At 52.6% G+C, this 13351-nt stretch overlaps 7 protein-coding genes across 7 annotated transcripts; 4 read left to right on the top strand and 3 right to left on the bottom strand.

The window, feature by feature from the left end:
- Positions 1 to 631: 631 nt before the first annotated feature.
- On the top strand, positions 632 to 1317 carry ASPBRDRAFT_59998 (GNAT family N-acetyltransferase; the record flags this gene model as incomplete). The annotated part of the gene is made up of 2 exons (XM_067628148.1): positions 632 to 992; positions 1079 to 1317. 2 exons carry the CDS (start codon positions 632 to 634, stop codon positions 1315 to 1317), a joined length of 600 nt encoding a protein of 199 aa, XP_067473385.1.
- On the bottom strand, positions 931 to 2456 carry ASPBRDRAFT_49210 (uncharacterized protein). Its single transcript, XM_067626276.1, has 5 exons — positions 2364 to 2456; positions 2076 to 2294; positions 1874 to 2016; positions 1079 to 1798; positions 931 to 992 (listed from the first exon to the last, which is right to left on the bottom strand). Exons 1-4 carry the CDS (start codon positions 2367 to 2369, stop codon positions 1375 to 1377), a joined length of 792 nt encoding a protein of 263 aa, XP_067473384.1. The 5' UTR covers positions 2370 to 2456; the 3' UTR covers positions 931 to 992; positions 1079 to 1374.
- A 932-nt stretch (positions 2457 to 3388) lies between these two features.
- ASPBRDRAFT_138620 (putative amino acid permease) lies at positions 3389 to 5355 on the top strand (the record flags this gene model as incomplete). Its single annotated transcript, XM_067619012.1, has 7 exons — positions 3389 to 3523; positions 3576 to 3646; positions 3701 to 3814; positions 3919 to 4382; positions 4451 to 4474; positions 4532 to 4857; positions 4921 to 5355. 7 exons carry the CDS (start codon positions 3389 to 3391, stop codon positions 5353 to 5355), a joined length of 1569 nt encoding a protein of 522 aa, XP_067473383.1.
- A 243-nt stretch (positions 5356 to 5598) lies between these two features.
- Positions 5599 to 7642, bottom strand: ASPBRDRAFT_201233 (DUF4246 domain-containing protein; the record flags this gene model as incomplete). The annotated part of the gene is made up of 5 exons (XM_067621523.1): positions 5599 to 6195; positions 6265 to 7245; positions 7300 to 7378; positions 7452 to 7510; positions 7574 to 7642. 5 exons carry the CDS (start codon positions 7640 to 7642, stop codon positions 5599 to 5601), a joined length of 1785 nt encoding a protein of 594 aa, XP_067473382.1.
- Positions 7643 to 8648: 1006 nt separating this feature from the next.
- On the bottom strand, positions 8649 to 9396 carry ASPBRDRAFT_138673 (WSC domain-containing protein; the record flags this gene model as incomplete). Its single annotated transcript, XM_067619015.1, has 2 exons — positions 8649 to 9034; positions 9108 to 9396. 2 exons carry the CDS (start codon positions 9394 to 9396, stop codon positions 8649 to 8651), a joined length of 675 nt encoding a protein of 224 aa, XP_067473381.1.
- Positions 9397 to 10469: 1073 nt separating this feature from the next.
- ASPBRDRAFT_138608 (uncharacterized protein) lies at positions 10470 to 11608 on the top strand (the record flags this gene model as incomplete). The annotated part of the gene is made up of 3 exons (XM_067619010.1): positions 10470 to 10707; positions 10766 to 11146; positions 11205 to 11608. The coding sequence occupies 3 exons, from the start codon at positions 10470 to 10472 to the stop codon at positions 11606 to 11608; spliced, it is 1023 nt and encodes a 340-aa protein (XP_067473380.1).
- Positions 11609 to 12031: 423 nt separating this feature from the next.
- Positions 12032 to 13197, top strand: ASPBRDRAFT_138615 (uncharacterized protein; the record flags this gene model as incomplete). Its single annotated transcript, XM_067619011.1, has 3 exons — positions 12032 to 12230; positions 12284 to 12694; positions 12764 to 13197. 3 exons carry the CDS (start codon positions 12032 to 12034, stop codon positions 13195 to 13197), a joined length of 1044 nt encoding a protein of 347 aa, XP_067473379.1.
- Between the last annotated feature and the right edge of the window lie 154 nt (positions 13198 to 13351).

Genomic DNA, 13351 nt, shown 5'->3' with positions numbered 1-13351 from the left:
TGCCAAAAAGGGATTAGTCTGGGTTCACGTGGCTCCGTTGAGTCGTGCTGAAATTTGCATTGTTTGTTTTGTAATGTCTTGGTCACATGATAGTCACCTGGAGCATCCCTTCTGCCTCAGGCATCATCTCCCTTTCTCCTCATTTTCCCGTCGAGGCCATCCATCTTCATCCACCATCCTTGACGGTATCCCCCAATGCTTCCTTGCTCAGGTTACACATACTTGATAGTGGATAAATTCTTGTTTTCAGTGACTACTAAATAATTGCCGACTTGAGAAGATGCCTCCCTCCATGAGAGACTTTGTCCATCCTTGGGGCGTCGTCAATCTAACACAGCGTATATTCAAGTAGCCTGACACTGTCAGGAAATCAATATTTGGTCGGTCCAACCAACAGATGTTGTAGGAGTATCTCTATGCTACTACGAATTAGCGTCCATTTTAGTTTATCCTATGCCTGGACTCATTCGGTCAGTCCGCACTGACCCCCACGCCAGCAGCACTTAGGAGGGGCGTTAAAATATATATTCCAGCAGGATCACACTTGTAGTAGTAGACTAGTAGGGTCACCATTATCAGCACCATCATCATCATCATCACATGAACCCTTACTCCAAACATTACTATCACCATGTTTCAAGTCCTCCCCGTTACAGAGACCGACCTCCCGTCCATGGTGGAATTATGGTACGACGCCTTTGGCGATCCCATCAACCGGTGTCTGTATCCCGATACTCCCGGGGCGCGCGCCTGGCTAGAGGACTATCACCGCGCCAGTCTGCAATCCCCTGATCAACACTACCTTAAAATCATTACGGATACTAAATCGACATCTCCCCTCGTAGCGTTCGTGAAATGGGACTTCAATACCACCTCTCCAGGTCACCACTTTCCACCGCGTCCCGCCGATTTCGACCACGCTTTCTGCGATACGTTCTTCGGGGGGCTGGATCAGGCCCGACGGACCATTATGGGTACGCGGCCGCACTACTGTAGGCTTATATTCTCGATTTTTTCTTATCTCCTCTTTATTCTCGCTGTACCGCCGAGATAACCCGCTAATGGCGACACGTCACAGATCTGGACGCCCTAATCACCCATCCGGACTATCGCCGACAGGGAGCGGCATCAAAGCTCATCCAGTGGGGATGTGATCGTGCCGATCAGGACGGGATCCCCATCTGGGTGGATTCCAGCCAGGAAGGGTCTCAGATCTACCGGCGCTTCGGGTTTCACGATGTCAGTGTCTCGGGGGTGACTCCGACCGGCGCCATGTCCATGCTGCGGGATCCCGTTCGGGGCGATCTGCCGGTGTAGCAGCCGATCTTGAGATTATGTATCTAATTAGATAGGGTTGTGTTGAATACTGCTCTCTTACAATGCCTCCGAACCCTTGAGCGGCCGCATCTCAATATACTCGGTTCGTAGACTCCACTCGCGAGTCTCATGGATCACCAACCCCCCGCTGGCCTCCTCTAGATTCCCCTCGTGCTCCCTCGCTTCCGCGGGCAAGATCATGGTAATCTCATCGTCGGCCGGATATGGATGCGATCGCGCCTTGGAGGGAGGGCCCTCGCTGGTTTCCGACCGCAGATAGGAGCCATCCTTCTGGCCGCCCTGACCCCAGCCCGTGTTGAAGGCGATCACAAACGGCTTCAGGCAGGGCACCGTCGCCGCCATGAGACTGCTGTGCAGGAGGACTTCGGTGGCCACCACCACATTCGACATGCTCAGTAGGATGTTGTTCAACCCAGCCTGGTTCAGGTAAGACTGGCGCAGGATAATGAGGACGACAATGCTTGTCAACCGTCAGTTGATGGTGCTGCGGCATAGTTATACGTTGCAAGCAAGGAAGCGATGGATTACTACGTACAGGATCCGGGTGCCAAACGCCCCAATGACGCCGATCTTTTGAGTGCGGCGCATCTGCACTCCCCACACTAATCGAATGCTCAGGCCCACCAGAAGGGACTCTGTAATCACGTCGAAGGCTGTGATGGCACGCCATCCCGTAATCTGTCTCTCTTAGCACGAATCCTAGGGTTGGTCTGAAGGAAGACGGCAAGCCAACTGACAAAAGAGCGGCAGTGACTGAGATCCCATGGCTGGAAAGGATCACATTGTAAAGACACCGCCAGAATCGATGCGAGGACCCAGACGACGAGGATCGCGAGACCCAGGGTACAGAGTCGGAGATAGGCCCCTTCTCGACCCAGGCGTCGAAGCAGGAGGCAGACGGATAATTTGGCGGCACCGTGACTGGCGAGGAAGAGGAGATCGGCGGTATACAAAGCCTGTCGCGAGACACCTGAGTCAGTACCTAAGACGAACGAGTACTCCAGGTGACAAGGTGGGAAACTTACCTTCATGGCACTCTCTGCGTCGCTCGGATCGATCCGTCCCAGGCCATGCGACACGCTTTTCATGATGGCGCCCACATTGCCAATTCCTACTGCCTGTCACGGTGGGATGAATTTAGAATCTCCGAACAAAGACAAGGTCATGGCACATACTCCTCCAATCCAGACTACCACATCATCCCACCCAGCCGGACCGTTCATGGCAACCCGCATATAGACCCGGAAAAGGGACACCAGCACCATCCACGACATGAACAGTGTTGCGGCGATAACGATCACTCCGCTGCGGTCCGTCGGGCTGATCCCATAGGGAGCCGCCATGTGTCGAACAGTTGACGTCGTAAGGGCTGGAAACGATGAACAGAGGCATTGTTAAGGCTCTCACCCTGCCGGGACGGCCTTATAACAGAAATTTACTCATCCCAGGCGGCCAAGAGGACAGGGAAGCGATTCCTAGGATCAACAGACACCCCAGTTGAGAAGTCAACTGGGGAAGGACAAGAGGGTGAAACAGGCCCAGAACTGATCCCACTTAAAATTTCCGTCTGGCCGTCGGGCGGAAATAAAAAGCAAAACGACCAATATTCCATCCGATATTGGACCAGGGTGTTACCACGAGTGTATAATAGTCCTGACGTGGCCAGGGTCCAGGGAAGGATGGCTACGGTGCTGACTGGCGGTGATCAGCCCAGCACTCCTTCGGTAAGGCTGGCAGTTGTAGCATGATAAATCAAGCAGGGATCATATTCCATCCGCTGCGAGAATTATAACCTGCCAGTCGGACGATGTAACGGCGGGCTGCGGTCTAACCAGGGTCCCTGGCAAGTTGCTTCGGCGGCGCCCTCTCTAGCTTGGGGACTAATGCTGCTAGATGCTGTTAGTCCTGCGAGTCACGGCAGAGAGCACTGCGACGCTGCGTCTGTCCCACGTATTGATTAACCCTCCGATCCCCTCCCTGGATTTCTGGCAGCCCGAGTTTTTGTTCGAGATTATCGATCAGTACATGTCCGCCAGAGTCAAACCATAGGATGTGGCCTGAGAAAGGGAGCAAGTCGGTCGCCTACACCACGGCGCCGGAGGAGGGCTCCTTACCCTCCTCCAAAGGTGGAACCACTCAAGATGGCCGCGATATGTGGCGGGTGGGACGCGATCAGGAGTTGAATGTGAGTAGATACCAGGAGAGTTTTCTATACTGGCTCCAGCTAACTAGGGCAGCGCAACTTTCGCTTCCTCTCTGTGCTGGGTTTCAGTGCCGTGCTGATGTGCACTTGGGAGGCAGTGCTATTGTAAGTCATTGCAATCGAACAAGGTGATCCTGAAAGATGCTGATAATTGAATAGTGGTGCCTCATACGGTTTGACCGACGGAGGGAAAGGCGGAATGATCTACACCTATCTTGGTGTGCTCTGTGGATTCAGTTTCGTGATTCTCTCCATGGCGGAGATGGCGTCCATGTATGATACCCTTGAACACCAAGCCTTGCATTTGCTCTCTTGATTCTGGTTGCTTTGCACATCGCAGCGGCTATCAGAAAATGTTTGCTAACAATGGCATATAGGGCCCCCACCTCCGGAGGCCAATACCACTGGGTGTCCGAATTCGCTCCGCCCAGCTGCCAGTGCTTGTTGAGTTATATCACAGGTTGGGTATGCGTGCTCGGATGGCATACAGGCATCGCTGGCTGCAGCTACACTGTCGCCAACATGTTGGTCGGTCTCCTGGCCATCAACTACCCAGACTCATATGAGTATAAGCCGTGGCATGTCACGTTGTTAGTGATTGCAGTGGCGTTGGCTGCACTGCTGTTCAACACGCTGCTGGCACAGAAGCTGCCGCTCATCGAGGGAATCATTCTGATTGTCCATTGCTTTGGATTCTTTGGTATCTTGATTCCGTTATGGGTGTTGTCTCCGTCGGTACCACCATCGGACGTCTTTGGCTCTATTGTCGACCGCGGTGGATGGGGCAGCAACGGGCTGTCCTGCTTGGTTGGGGTTGTTGGGCCAATCTATGCATTGATCGGTATGTCGCGTAACCCAGAAAATGGAATATATTGCGTCTTGGAGAGATACTAACTAACCAATTACCAGGCCCTGACTCGGCCGTACACATGTGTATGTACCTTTCCGAAGCGACGAGAATTCCTCTATGACCGACTAACGATCGAACAGCAGAGGAAATCCGTGATGCATCGCGCGTGCTACCCCTAGGCATGGTATGGACGCTGATTCTGAATGGCGCCACCGGATTCGTGATGATTGTTACATTTGCCTTTTGCGTGGGAGACATCGACAAGGTCATGGCCTCAACAACCGGTTTCGCCTTCATCCAGGTGTTCCTGAACTCGACCGGCTCAGTGCCCGCGGCAACTGGGATGACAGTAGTGATCATGATCATGCAATTCTGCGCCACAATCAGCAACGTAGCCACCACATCCCGACAGATCTACTCATTCGCCCGCGACCAAGGCGTCCCATTCTCTAGCTTCTTTGCTCAGGTAGCGTTTCCTTCCGTTACCACCGTCCCTGTTTATTCATATCAGACTAATCCCCTAGATCAGGTCAACAAAACATTCACCGTGCCACTAAACGCCCTCTGCGTCAGCTTAGTGATCGTCTCCCTCCTCTCCCTAATCAACATCGGTTCCTCAGTAGCCTTCAACGCCATCATGTCTCTCGGGACAGCTGCCCTGCTCTCATCGTACCTCATCTCCATCAGCTGTGTGCGACTACGACGCTGGCGCAAACAGCCTCTCCCCCCGGCGCGCTGGAGCATGGGTCGATTGACTCCGTTCGTCGATACGGTATCCCTGCTGGTGTTGATGGTCGTGTTCGTCTTCACGTTCTTCCCATTGACGAATAATACCGCACCGTCGGAATTTAATTGGGCGATTGTCATCTTTGGCGCTGTCGTGGTGTTCGCTTTGGTGTATTATGCCCTGTATGCAAGGAAGGTATATAAGGGGCCGGTGACGCGGGTGCGGGTGGCCCAGTAATAGGTTTAGTATATCATTAGGAGTGTGTAGATGATGAGTGGTCAGGTTCATTGACAGGGTGTATATAGCAACAAGCAAAAGCATAGCTGGTTAGACTGTGGAAATAATTGTTACAAGGGAAGTGAAGAGTGCAACTTTACTCCGCGGAGGCTACTCCCGCCGGAAACTTGAGGGGAAACGACCGCAATATAGAGTGATCGGCTATTATTGTTTCATTCATGCTGCGCCGAGAAATCAGAGCTCTCAATGCTCACAGAGCGAGAAATCACCTGTTTCAAACCCCGAATTTTGCGGCCCCTGCTTGGCTCGTCTCTCATCCATCAGCGCCACCCGGTATTCCCGGGCTTCCTCCAGGGTCATGGCATCCGCGGGGATGTTCTCGGACACCATCTGCTGCAGTTCCGCCGGTAGCTTCGGGGCAAGCGCCTGCTGAATGGCGGATTGTCTGTCGCGGTTCCAGTTCTCCTGCTGCGGTGGCACATTCGCGGTGGAGATGATGCGCCGATGCGGGTCCACCAGGAACAGCGCCAAGATCTTGCGATGTCCCGGCCGTGAGCGATCTGCCAGTCCAAAGGGCGACACGCGATGCTGCACAATATTGGGAAACGTAAGCAGTCGCCCTTCGCGACAGACGACGCTGCCCAGGTGCTGGGTGATTTGGGAATCCCCGTTACCGCTCACGTCCGGCCCAAACCCGTAGACTGCGTGGATAAATTCATGGCGATCTTGGTCGTGATCCACTTCTTCGAGAGACCCGGCCCGTTGGCGAAAGGACAGCGTACTTTCGGTGATGTTATGGCTATCGTAGTAGTAAATGGCGGTCGCGCAGATGCGTTCATTCTAGCCCGGATATGTGTCAGAGGATTTGCAACCTGCCCGCGGTGCCCGGAAGTTATTATTATCACTTACCAGTTGTCCTTCGAGATGCCACGAACCCCCTTCGTATTCTGGTCGCTCCGGAGTAAGTTCAATGGTAGCCAGTTTCACAATGACTTGCAGCCCGGTCTCGTGAAAAGACTTGCGCAAGTTCACCCAGTCACTCCAGATGGGCCGTGGGGATCTGAACTGGCCGGGCTCCGGAAGAAGGATGGGACGCGCTCTTTCCCACGCATCATAGCGCTCTGAAAACTCTTCGTCATCCGAGTCCTCTCCTTCCTCCGGCTTGGGTTCCGGATCCGGGTGCGGCAGATACGACACCCTATAGTAGCGAATGCGCTCGTTTCCTGGCTCCCGGACCTGCGTTAAGCTGTGATCCCAGAGCGGGATGGCCGCGTCGATGATCTGCTCCACCACGCGGTAAAGGGGCTCATGCTCCGTTGGGTGCAAGTTGTTGATGTACGAGACAATCCGACAGCCACTTTCTTCGCCCAACTCCACGTCGCAGGGCAGCCACTGGAACTGTCGGCTAAACGGACGCATTTGCTGCATCTGCCATCTCCTGTACCCCGAGATTGAGTCGTTGGACAGCTCAGCCTCTTCCTCTGACGGAATGGGTATGATGACCCCTTGACCAATACTGCCCAGACAACTGTCTGATGTGATCAAGCGATCAGGCAGGATGCGCGTGCGGCCATAAACCAGTGGGTAGAGCGACGGATGGACGAGGTCGACGACTTTTTCATCAGAGCCGGGGTGGTAATCCTTTTGATGAGCAGGGATGTTCTCGAGCGGAGCCACGGCTTGCTGCAAGGCTTTCTGTAGCTCTCTCGAAACCACCGTGTCGGAGCGGACGACCCCGACGTCAAACACTGAGAGTAGACCTTCTTTCTGGTACTTGTGAGCCTTCCACTGAAGTTCGTCCCAGATATACTCCATCATTCTCGGGGTGACGTCCTGACCGGATGTCAGCACTTCCGTCTCCCATCGTGAGGTGATGGCCTCGTCGTACACCTTTCCTACATTAGCCTAGTGACAAGTCTTGATATATCTTCGATGTAGGCATACCTTACGATCCCATTCTGGCTTCTCCGTGATTGCATTCATGATTTGCATCATGGTTATTTCCCGCTGAGTGCTGATATGACTGCCGAGTATCTGTCAATCTCACCCGTCCCCTCCTGATTTTTCTGAGACATAGCAAGTCGGTTGAAACTTACCCAACATAGCCACCGTCAATATCACCAAAGTCCAATGCGTTGGGGAAAGCGTGCATTGGCTATGATAAACAAAGTGTTAGATGCGGCTCTCAGGATCACGTGGCGGGATGAGAGCAATTCACCCCGGACTGCCAGTTCAAGGGGAGGTTGAATCCCGGCAGTTTGATCGATGAGGTCTGCTTTGAACCCATATTGACTCTGTGTGTTGTTTGCTTGATGGTCTGACGGAGTGACGGAGAGAGGAACATATTGTAGTTATTATATAGAGTGAGTCACCCCGTACCCAGACGTGGTCTGAAGGTCTAGGCAGCCGTCGCGTCAGGCAGGACTCGGAGTGGAAGAAACAAGAATCATGACCACCTTTTCAGCCTACTAAACTAGGTTTTTTATCCCGATGCGCCTATGCTAGCAATATAATCCACAACTCAGGCAACCAACTCGCTAGTGGATTAGGTTACCCCCTGAGTGCCTAAGGAAAAATTGGATGTGGCGTTAAGGTTCCTGGAGCGTGTGGCTATGTGCATGTGTTCCCGTTGCCTAGGTGCATCGGCAGTCTACTAATAGCCCGCAACTACTTCAATAAGTTGTATTGATTGCATCCGAACCCTCTATTATCATATTCTATGTTTATTTTTCCCCGGCGACCGTCGTCAGATTTATGTGAAGGCCATGGACGCCACGAGAGATGGCCTGCTGGCCCCGACGGAGCCTCAGGCCATGTAGCCAAGCCAGTTGCTGCCTGTAGGGACCGGGTGGGCATGCGCTATGCTTAGGGGAAGTTTATGGTAGCAACATGTACGGTATTTGCGCGGCGTGGGAGTAATGCGATCGTGGGATTTGGAGGTCCTCTCCGTTGCCGTGGCGTAGGATGTATTGCGCCAGTGTCGGCCGGCTGATGCATGATTTAGCTCTTAGCTCTTTCATTTGTTTTGAAAAAAGCCAGCGATGTGGTGCGCATGTAGTCAACCTCCTACAGAAATAGGCGCTCTAGTCCATCTCTGGCGCAACATGCCAGAATCTGCCTGGTGGACAGCAATAACGGCGGTGTCATACAGGAGTAACTACCGCTGCAAATTGAGCCACTCACGAGGGTTTAGATCGAGGACAGAACGAAGGGTGATGCCCATAACATCCGCCTTAGCAGATAAGTATACATTGAAGGGCAATTGCAGCTACGCGTGCTGGTCTGTCAGCCATCTAGAAGAACAAAAACCGGAATCGCCGGCTGGCCCCGGACGTGGCCGTGGTGGGAGACACCGTCGCAACAGAGACACTGGACGATTCCTTGCTCGGAGTCGTGGCAGATGGGGAGCTGCTGCCTGTCGCGACGGGGACCGATGTCACGGTGATGACTGCAGAGGGAGTGGGATAGACGGTGAAGCTGGATGCCGTCGTGGTTTCGGTGCCACCACCAGGACCCTTGCCCGGACCGCCATCCGGACCATTGCCTGGGCCATCTCCAGAGTTGTCGCCCGACTGGCTGTCCCCATTCCCGTCATCCGTGTTGTTGTTGTTGTCGCCGTCGTCGAAGTCATCGCTCCCGATATAGGTCTTGTGAATCGACCAGAAACCATTGCCTCCACCTGGATGCGTCCCAAACGTTCGTTAATGACTTGGGGTAACATGGAGCGATGCGCGTGGAATGGCGACACTTACATTGATCGCTTGGATATCCGGGGCAATCGAGGTTGCATTCGGAGTTGGACACGAGGTTGGCGTTCGGAGGCAGCGAAGAGCCACAGTAGCAGTAATTGCCATTCGTCATTGCAGCGTAGCTCGCTCCATTGCGCCCACAAACACTCTCGCATAACCCGGCGGATTGGAACTGACTCGAGCCCTTGTTGACCAAGCTGCCGGAGGACGAGTAGCAGCCCACAAAATCGCCAGACGAAGCATGCACGGAGACACACAGCGCCAGAATGGCGGAGAGACCGGTAACCTTCATGGTTGGCCGCATAAAGAATGAATCGTGAGTAGGCCCCAGGGGTAAGTAGCAAAGGAGTGAATGTTGATTCTGCAAAGGACCGAGCAGGAACAAAACGAGCGGAGTGGCGGATGAGGAAGGAGAAATGCGAGTTGCGACAGCCAAGCGTTTTAAAGAGAGACCCATGCACGGCGGACCCTGAAAAAGACCCTGCAATCCTGGCCATCCTGTGGGTGAATCTCGAACACACTAACAGCACTAGCTCTGAAACTCCACGTATCACCGGCGTGCCCTGATCGGAGCAGACCCACGAGCCTCGGAGATGTCTGCCCAAAGTTGGATCGGAGAGGCCGTGTCGGGTTTGGCCCCGGGGGCAGGAAATTTGCCAAGTGAGAATGATGTCTTATCAGTTAGTTAGTTCACTTATTGTTTACTCTGGTAGGCTTGTAGGCAACATCGCGCCAGGCATCATCGTGTTATTGCGAGTTTCCAGGTACCTTTTTTGAGTTCATCCGAACCATGGCTCAACTAGTTGGTCCCACCATTAGCCGGCCTCCCGCTGCAATTGTTGGTAGCGTCAAAACAACCCTTCGGCGCGAGACTTTTGGGTTTGACGAAGATAAGCACCCTTAGAAGACTCCGGGTCAACGGGCAACAAGAGTATAGAACGCCTTTTCCGGGATCTATCATTGCTCATTTTTGCTTAGAAGTTTTTCCTTTGGGCATCGAAAACAGAAATTCCCGATGATAATGACAATTTGCCATGCCTTTGAATCAAGCGACACGGCCGGTGGCTCTGCGGGCTTTCCGCTGAAAGCCCAGTCAGCACCCTAGATTCCTTCCTATGGGGGACAGCCGGTGATGAAGGTCTACTGTATTCATGATCTAATGCTGCGGAAAAGTGATCTGCCGTCTGGCGGAGAATACAGCCGCCGAACCCTTCCGGGTGCCACATGTTGAGGTCATCATGAACAGGGAATTCGGGAATTCAGTGCCGCTACAACATGACACTCACATATTAAACCCCCAACCATGATATACAGAACGGTGAAAGAAGTACATGATTAAAATCGCACAGTCGATCAGGTCACAAAATGGAGGATCGCAATGCATATTGGCCATATAGTGATGAGCGTTATCCACCTCAGCTGTATAAGCACCACCCATTCTGCTATATCTGTAGCAACGGTCTTTCATGCCGCCCGTCAGAGTACTCCCTTGGACGGGATACCTACTCCAGGCCGAATGCTCGTCACATCTCCTACTCAGCCCGCGAGATAGAAGAGCTATACACCTTCACATTTCCTGGCTGGCGCACCTTCTATCGCCTCAGTACGTCTCTCTTCAAGTAAAAAAGATAAGCTCCATTCGTTCACTCTGACCTTATCAGTCATGTTTGACCCTATTACGCGACGCTACATGCTGTCCGGGATCGCGCAGAATTTCTGTCCGTGCCGCACTTTTCACGTTCCGTGGAATGAGAATGACGGACTCTTGAGTGTCGGGACCTATAAGAAGATTTGGCGGCATAAGCTGGCGGCACCGAAGCTGATTCAGCCCAAGGCGAATATCGAACAGCAGACCACCCTGGCCGGATATATGGTGCACGCTAGGTGCTGGACAGAGCTTCTGCGAGTCATCAAGTGGCCGCATACAGAGGGAAATCTACGCATCCTTTCGCATGCGCTGCGAATACGCTGTGTGCAGGAAGATTTGGATATTGAACTCATAGACGTTAGGGATTTGGACCTAATACCCACGGAGCCTAGAGGTGGGTCCCCATATATCCGATGCATAGATCCGATGAGATAACACGCCAGCCGATCCAGATCCCCTCGGTATGACGTCTGTTCGACGCTTTGTAACTCGGTGCAGAACTAGAGCTACCAAAAGGATGAAAGCGAGCCACACAACATGCTCTATCGATTCATGGCTCGTCCGCCTTCCGATGGAGCTGCAATATATGATTATGGATTGGCTTGAGTATAAGGATGTATGCTCAGTGTTGGGAGGCATTCAATGGACAGTAGACAACGGCTATTGGAAACGACGGCTAAACCTAGACCTCTTCAGTGAGATACGGAGCATCTTGCATGAGGATTTGGACTGGCGATGGCTTTGTTTGAACCTGGAGACTCTCGAAGATAGTCAGGCGGGGAAAGACAGAAAGCGATTCTTTGAACTGCTGGAGGAAATTGGGGTTCGCTATGGTTTAGTAAAAGCTGGCGTGTAGTGCGGTCTCGTTACATGTGTTCCCCGATCCCCGTAGATATCGGGGAAGCGTAGTAAATGAACTCATTCATTCCTATACGGGAAACCAACAGTTAGTGACATGATCGCCGCCTGCCGCGACCAGAATTTATCACTGGCTTGAAAGTTGCCGAGTGGTGCTGTGCAATCCCAAGGCATTACAAAGGTAAGTGATCCATTACCATGGCCCGCTATGCGGTGCTATCGTCACATAATCTGATCCCATCTTGTCTTTCGGAGAACGGAGGTCACGTCCGACGGAAGAGACCGGCGTGCCGTTCCATTGAGGTCATGACAGCATCAATCAAAACAGTTATATCAATAATAGCTTCATCTGATAACAGTGGGTGAGGACCAAGCAAGTCCCTACATCTGACCCATTAACCATCGCATAATATAGAGCATAATGGCACAGCACCCTTCTCATGATTACGATGTTGATCCTTTCTGTTACATCTGCAGCGGCCATTTTGACGGCACCCCAATGGACTTCCGCAGAGCCATCACGGCTGAAGCCGCGCGAACTGCGCTATTCCATTCGGCTCTCAGCGTCGAGGGGGTGTATGCGTTATCCTTTTCTGGCTGGCGCACCCTGTACCGGATAGGTAACTTGCATTACGGGCGCAAAAACTTCCAAATAGAGGCTAAGTAATTCCAGTCATGTATAACCCGGAAGTGCAAGCCTATCAGCTCTCTGGCGTGGCTCGAAAGCCTTTGCCTAAAGCGTGGTGGCATAAAAAGCCTCGATATCAAAGAGTCAGATGTATCGCCCCTCAGGACGAGCATGATGCGGTCCTGGAAGCACGGCAGGCCGAAGAGCTACATCCTGACCGTCTGGTAACACCCAAGCTGATCAGGATTGATGATGACATGGAGAAGCAGGCCACCTTAGCCGGATACCTCGTGCATGCATTGTGCTGGCGCGAATTTCTCCGGCTGAATAATCGGTCCAACTCGGAAGGTGATCTATCCCTTATCTCTCAAGCACTGCGGCGACGCTGTCTGCGCCAGAGATTGTATGTCGATCGGAAGTTCTATGTCCCAATCAGAGGACTAATTAATTGCAAGGGTAATTTGGACACCCCACCCAGTTCTTTAATCAAAGTCACCCAACTGACAGATATGTTTTTAAATACAGACTCCATTGCTACGACTTCCATCCGCCAATTAGTCAAAGAGTCTCGATCAAGAGCTTCCCGCGGTGCCCGAATGCCAGTGGGATCTCGCGCAATCGATTCACGGATTACTCGGCTTCCTCCAGAGCTGCAATGCATGATCCTAGACCTCCTGCATTATAACGATATCATACAAGTGCTGCGGACTCTGAAGTGGACAATGCATCCGGGCTATTGGAGAGGACGGCTGGATGTACACTTCTTCACAGAGATTCAGTTTCTCAGCGGGGAAAAGGATCTAGATTGGCAATGGCTGTGCCTCAAGCTGGAGGAGCTCAAGGACAGCCAGGCAGGGAAGAATCGGACGAAATTCTTTGACCTGTTGAAGGAGGCGGGGGATCGTTATGGAATAACAGGTAAAGTTAGTGAGCCTGCTCGATTCGGTATAACAATATGAGTTGAATGAAATTAATTCCTACGGACGCTTTGAATTCAGTCTGCCAGCGGAACTGCGTCCTGGCTTAGGCTAAGGATATACAAGGACACTTACACGGACTAATAGGCCAGATGTCATCCCAATCAGACCGGCTTGAAGGCCAGGGGTACAAGGG

This window comes from Aspergillus brasiliensis, assembly GCF_001889945.1.
Source record: "Aspergillus brasiliensis CBS 101740 unplaced genomic scaffold ASPBRscaffold_23, whole genome shotgun sequence".
Lineage (NCBI taxonomy): Eukaryota > Fungi > Ascomycota > Eurotiomycetes > Eurotiales > Aspergillaceae > Aspergillus > Aspergillus brasiliensis.
The sequence above is the reverse complement of the archived record's forward strand: the minus strand, read 5'-3'. Positions and strand labels throughout refer to the sequence as shown.

Coding starts and splice junctions, on each gene's coding strand:
- ASPBRDRAFT_49210 (XM_067626276.1), bottom strand. Junction 2,017..2,075: donor TCAGTCACTGCCGCTCTTTT/GTCAGTTGGCTT, acceptor TAAGAGAGACAG/ATTACGGGATGGCGTGCCAT. Junction 1,799..1,873: donor GCGTTTGGCACCCGGATCCT/GTACGTAGTAAT, acceptor ACGGTTGACAAG/CATTGTCGTCCTCATTATCC.